The sequence below is a fragment of the Aethalodelphis obliquidens genome, unplaced genomic scaffold (assembly GCF_003676395.1).
Source record: "Aethalodelphis obliquidens isolate GAN/ISIS:26980383/991018 unplaced genomic scaffold, ASM367639v1 scaffold8, whole genome shotgun sequence".
NCBI classification, from domain to species: domain Eukaryota; kingdom Metazoa; phylum Chordata; class Mammalia; order Artiodactyla; family Delphinidae; genus Aethalodelphis; species Aethalodelphis obliquidens.
The window spans coordinates 46,438,722-46,445,143 of record NW_020837952.1 but is presented as its reverse complement, the minus strand read 5'-3'; the positions used below and the strand labels follow the sequence as shown (position 1 = coordinate 46,445,143).

At 42.3% G+C, this 6,422-nt stretch overlaps 1 protein-coding gene across 1 annotated transcript in view; it reads left to right on the top strand.

Annotated features, from left to right (window-relative positions):
• The first annotated feature begins 522 nt into the window (after positions 1–522).
• CUNH12orf42 (chromosome unknown C12orf42 homolog) overlaps positions 523–6,422 on the top strand; it is a 13,519-nt gene continuing 7,619 nt past the window's right edge. The window contains 1 exon segment of the mRNA XM_027106013.1: positions 523–697. Coding sequence (XP_026961814.1) covers positions 523–697 — 175 coding nt within the window.

The window sequence follows — 6,422 nt, the reverse complement described above, 5'->3', positions numbered from 1 at the left end:
GCTTTCCACAGTGTGTTGCTTTAAGGCAAGAATAGGGTCCGTTGGGTTCTTTTTGCCGTTTCACAGAGGCATGCAAAAACTCAGCATGGGCATTCATGTTCATACAAGTTGAAACTCTAAATTTCGAAATAATATCTACACAGATCTCTGGTGATCCCTTCTACAAAGGCCGGGGTGGGGGGTAGCCTGGATTCCTTTCTCAGCTGTTTCCGATTCTGTGCGTGACTCTTTCTTCCACCCTTCTCCGAAATTGTATTCATCAGCATCATTTAAGATCATCATTCCTGTTGCATTCTCTAGCTTGAGGGGAAAACACTTTTGATTTTTTTCTTATAGAATAAATATAATGAAGTGTTGCCTTCCTGAACATGTGCACTTGAATGATGCGATTTAAAATGCTTTCCAGTCTTAGGATCCCATGTTAAAAGGGTGACTGAGAAACCACACATCCTCAAGGCAGGAAGGTGGGCAACTGGAAAACCGTTTCGTGTAAGAAGGCTAAGTAAGGGGCCATCTGGAGTGATGCTGCAGGCGGCAGGTAGTGGAAGCCCTTTGCGTCTCAAGCAAGCTGTGGTGGAAATAAGCTCGTCATTCAGAGGAAAGAATTGTCCAAGTACTTGGGTGCATGCAAAACAGTGCCTGGCCAGAGTTTTAGCAAGACGTGAAATATTGCACTGGGTCGTGGCAGTTGAATTGCGTGAGTACAATCCCCGAGGGTCAACTCCTGGTTGTTTATTTAGAGGCAGGTTATGGACTTTGTGGATTATCTAAGTGTTCCCCACTGTGTCATCCGGGGCTGTGCCACTATTTACCAGCTGGTTAGAATATGAAGGGCAGAAGAAAGGAAAGGGGTGGAAACTCAACCCATAATCACATAGCTTGTAAGCAAGTCAGATTAAAGATGTGGTGGGAGGAGGGATGTTAAGCTCATTATTTATTGGGAAAATGAAAAAATTAAAACCACAATGGAGAGTACTGTTTTATACCCACCAGAATGGCAAAAATTGAAAAACTCAGTCAAGTAATAGTAAGTGTTGGCAAGGATGTGGAATAACAGGAAGCCTTATACACTGCTGGTGGGAGTGTCAGTTGGTAAAAACACTCTGAAAAATAATGGATATTGTATAATATTGAAGACGTGGGTACCCTAGGACTTGGCTATTCCACTCCTAGAGAAAGTAGAGTACGTGCAACAGAGGATGTGTACAAGAATGTTCATAGCACCTTGTTTGTAACATTAAAAAACAAAACGAAAATGGATTTCATGCACAGTCCCATCAGTAAGAGAATGGATGAATAATTTGTAGATATTCATGTAATGAAATTAGGTGGGTCTGTGGCTATTGTTTCCTTTGAACAATGTGTATATGTCATCTATACTCTTATAAGCATCATATTAAGTTGTAACATGTGAAATTGCCTACATTTGACAGTTTTTGTCCTACAAAACAGCAATTTCATATGGTAACATAATGCTTCCAAAAATAAATAAGGTAATTAAATAAAAAATGTTTTGCACAATTAAAAAAAAAAACCTCAGGGACTCACAGGATTATTAGGGCTGGGGAATATTGTAGAGATCATTTAAATTCTTCCATAGATGAAGAAATCAAGGCCTTCAGACACTCATTCAATGAATCCACCAGAAACCAAATACAGTGGCTCTCAAATTATAGCTCCTGTTTAAAACAATTCACAGTCTAGTCAGGAAATTTAAAAACAAAACATTTCAATACACATCCATGTCCCTGGGCTGGAGACTTTCTGTGACTCAAATGCAACTGAGTAAGGCAGATAGTGTCATGGGGAAGAGATGGTGTCATGGAAGGAGGGTGAAGTGCATCTGAATGCACTTGGGTTACCTTCTGGTGCCTGGTGAGACACCAACTCCTGTGTCCTTTTACTAGAGGAAGGGAGGTGGTTGAGTGATATTGGAAGAAGGAACATCCCTCCCCCAGAGGCAGGGAAGTCACCCTCATACTTAGCAGAGTACCTGAGCTGGGACAAGTTCCCGCCCATCTTGTAGCACTTCATTCTCCCACATCCATGGCAGATATCAGTCATTTCCCCATGAACTGAGACGAGCCCTGGAACTCTTAAAAATTGATGTCCCAATGGGTACTGATGTTCAAGAAGAAAGCTGTTTGCCATCCTTAGGAAGAGACACGACATCAGAGCTGGAATGACTGATTATGGTGAACTGAGCAACATGGACTAATCCCTGAGGCAAGAGAAGTGGTTATCCCCAGGCAAGTCTGCAGAAAGGGAGGAGGGAGGGTATGAGGTGGACATGGAGAACGGTAAGCTATAATGCTGAAGAGCAGTCCTCCTGAGTTCTTCTTCTTATTAAACTTATTAGACACCCATTAAAAGGCGTCCCCCGCTTGTTTCTCAGCCCCCCAGGTTCTTTCAAGATTTTCTTTCTGCGTTTGGTTTTCTGTAATTTTAATATGCTACGCCTATAAGTAGTAGGTCTTTTGTTTTTGTTTTATTTGTTTTTGCATTTATCTTGCCGTGTGTTCTCTGAGCTGCCTGAATTTGTGGTTTGGAAAGTTCTCAGCCATTGTTACTTCAAACATTTCTTCTGCCCATTTTCTCTTTTTTCTTCTACTGGTATTCCAATTATGATGCATACGTTATATCTTATGAAATTGTCCCAGAGTTCTTGTTTTGTTCTTTTTTCCCCCATTTCTTTCTCTCTTTGCATTTCAGTTGAGGAGTTTTTATCGACCTGTCTTCATGCTTTTGCTGATTCTTTCCTTGGCCATGTTCAGTTTACTGATGAGCCTGTCATGGACATTCTTCATTTCTGTTACAGCGTTTTATATTTCTAGCATTTTCTGATTGTGTTTTACTTTTAATAAAAATTGTATATATTTGAAGTGTACAACATGATGATTTGATACACGTGTACACAGTGAAATGATTACTATAGTCAAACTGATTAACCTGTTATCTCCTCATTTAGTTTTTAACCATTTTTTGTGTGATGAGAGAACCTGAAATCTACTCTCTAGCAAATTTCCAGTGTTCAGTACAGTATTATTTACTGCAGTCTTTATGCTGGAAATTAGATCTCTAGATTTATTCATCTTCCATAACTGCAACTTTGTACCCTTTGACTTAACACCTTCCCATTTCCCCCACCTCCCTGTCCTTGGTAACTCCTGTTCTACTCTCTGCTCCTAGGTATTCATTTTAGATTCCACATGTAAGTGAAATCGTGGAGCATTTCTTTTTGATTCTCAGAGTTTCCATCTCTCTGCTTACCTTACTCAACTGTTCTTTCATGTTGTCTACTTTCTCCATTAACGCCCTTAGCATATTAATCACAGTATTTGAAATTCCTTCTCTGATAATTCTGATGTCTGTGCCATAGATGAGTTCTTATGCTTGCTTTGTCTCTTCAGATTGGGGTTTTTTTGTTTTCTTGCCTTTTGACATGCCTCATAACTTTCTGTTGAAAGCCAAGCATGATACATCAGGTACTAGGAACTGAAGTAAACAGATCTTTGCTGTGGGTTTTTGCGTCGACCCGACTCGGTCCTGGGATGTGTTTAATGTTTGTTGTAGCTGTAAGGACGAGAGGCTTCAGGTTTCTCCAGTGTTCTCACTTTTGTTCCCTTTCCAGACTTTGGGCTTCCCTGACTACTCTTCCTGAGAGAGAATCTGTATCTTGTAGCTCTCCCAGCTGGAATCCACTCTTATTATACTGGACACCTGTTGGTGTGCTGATAAGGTGTGGGGGAGGGGAAACATTCTATAATCTTATGATTAATCTCAGTCTTTTAGTGGGTCTGTGTCTCTGGCTGTGACCTTAACAAGTGTTTTTTAGCTTTTTTTTTTTTTTTTTTTTACTGCTCCTTAGGTGAGACGAGAAGGCTAAAGGAACTGGAGTGGGAAAAATGCCCTTCCCTCAGCTGGGATAAGGATATGTTTTTGTTGTGGAGGATGCTCTGGGCATATTTTACTAGGATTGTTTTTCCCATGCCTGTATCAGAGCTTTGAAGGGATCTTTTTCAGACTTTCACCTTGAGAAACTAGTGGAGTTCTTATAGACAAAATCTGCTAAAGTGCAGGGACCACCTGCACCTGCTGTCCTCAGGAGTTTCTAACTCTCAAGCTAGTCTACACCCAGCCGCCAGCAATTCATCAAAATGATCATTTAAATGTTCCTACCAGTGTAGGAACCAGCGTGTTGTTCCAGAGGCTTCTACTCCAGGTCAACAGATCTTGGTTTGACTCTTTGGATTCACCTGTCTCTCCAGATTTTGGGGTGGCCTTTTGCCCTGCAAACTCAGTTCTCTGATGGATCCAGGAAAAATTGTTGTTTTTCACTTTCTTAAACTGTTTCTTGTTGTAAGGATAGGACTGTCAGTTTCCAGGCTGTTTCCATGTTGGAGCTAAAACTGGAAGTCCATGACATGTATTTCTGCCAACACCTTCCCCCCAAAAATGGGGATTATCATTATCTATCCATTTTACAGATGAAGAAAATCAAGCCCAGACAGTCTGTGTCTCAACCACTATACACAACTCCCAGGCACATCCAAGCTGCCGTCACTGTTCACTTAGCTGACTGCTAACTGCCTTCTAACTGGCTTCTGTTCTCATCCTCTTATGTCCAGTTTTCCTTAGAGAACTTTTTCAAGGGTAAGTGCTGCTGTCGTGACTCATCTATGGGAAAGTTTTAGTAGCTTTCCATCGTACATTGTGTAACTTCTAGACCTCACCTGTCCCTTCTTTTTTGCTCACTTCCATTTAGCCATTGGGTGTAGCAATCTTAGGAATATATCTCAGTCCTTGTGAGGCTGGAATTGTGTTCCCCCCTCCTGCATGACTGACCTTTTCAACCTTCGGGTCAGTCCCAAATTAAATATTACCTTCCTAGGTCTCCACCCATGTTTCTCTGTCTCGCTCCCTTGCTTTTTCCTTGATATCACTCACTACAATTTGTAATCACTTAGTTGTGACTTGCTGTTGTCATCTTCTCCAGTTGACTGTAAGCTCTGTGAGGGCAGGGACCACATTTGCCTTATTCTGTTGTATCCCCAGGGCCAAATACAGAGCAAGGCACATAGTAGGCATTTGATAAATATGTTTTTGAATGAAGGAATGAATAAAATGAGGCAAACTCTGGATGGGTGGAAGAGATATTATTTTCCACTTGAGTCCTTATTGCCAAAAGAGGCTATTCAGGAACTATAGAGGGAGAGAGAACAATAACAACAGCTAAGGCTAACTGAGTACTTCCTGTGTGTCACATACTGCTCTAAACTCTTGTTTATTAACAACTCATTTAATCTGCACCTCAGCCCTGGGTGGTAGTGGCAATCATTATTGCCATTTTGTGAATGGGGAAATTGAGGCACAGAGCACTTAAGTAGCTTGACTTAGGTAACACTGCCAGGAAGAGGTGAACCAGATTTGATCCAAGAAGTCTGGGCTCAGGGCTTGATGCTTTCCAGACCCCTCCCACAGACTCAGCCCCACTAGCTTAAAAACTCTCATTCCGCCACTAGGAGAAGTGGTGAAACTGAGGTGGCAGACTCCGACTCCACTACGTGGTCTAAGAATCCTTTAAAAGTGTGTCATTGGGGTGTTCAGTGTTAATTGAAGACCTATTTAAAGTTTAAGTTTGATTTTAGATATTCAGGAGATGATACTAATTAGCCTTAGCCTCTATTTATGCCTACAGTTAAGGGCAAGATGAGCTCTGGGGAATTAATTGTCTCTGGGTTTCATTTCTCCTTCTAGGACAGGTGCCTCTAGTTTTTTTGTAACACGAACATGCTGGAGTTAGAAGCCCAAGGGAGCAGAAGAGATAGGGTGGGGATCAAACACATAGAAGTTATACATTGAGGGAGAGCTGCCAGAAGCAGGTGTGATGGGGAGCACCGTCCTACTCCCTGGTAGCCCAGAGGGGCTGAAGATGCAGGGGTTACCATGTTTGTCTTTTTCTAATGAATAGAAGATGAATAAATCTGCATCTGTCATGATTTATCATGAGCTATTTTGCAGCTCAAGAGAAAGATAAATTGTTTTTGTGAAGTACATTCAGCTCTGAGGGTTATCTTATTGTGCCTTGAAATCTCCTGTCTGCCACAATATTAAGCAACAGATGGAAGACCTGTGCTGCAAAAGAGGCAGAGCTGTCTACACATTGAAAGAACCTGCAAAACTTGAATGTCAGGAAGAATTTCTTAAGATGAGAAACACCCGGGCTTCCCTGGTGGCGCAGTGGTTGGGAGTCCGCCTGCCTATGCAGGGGACACGGGTTCTTGCCCCGGTCTGGGAGGATCCCACATGCCGTGGAGCGGCTGGGCCCGTGAGCCGTGGCCACTGAGCCTGCGCGTCCGGAGCCTGTGCTCCGCCACGGGAGAGGCCACAACAGTGAGAGGCCCGCGTACCGCAAAAAAAAA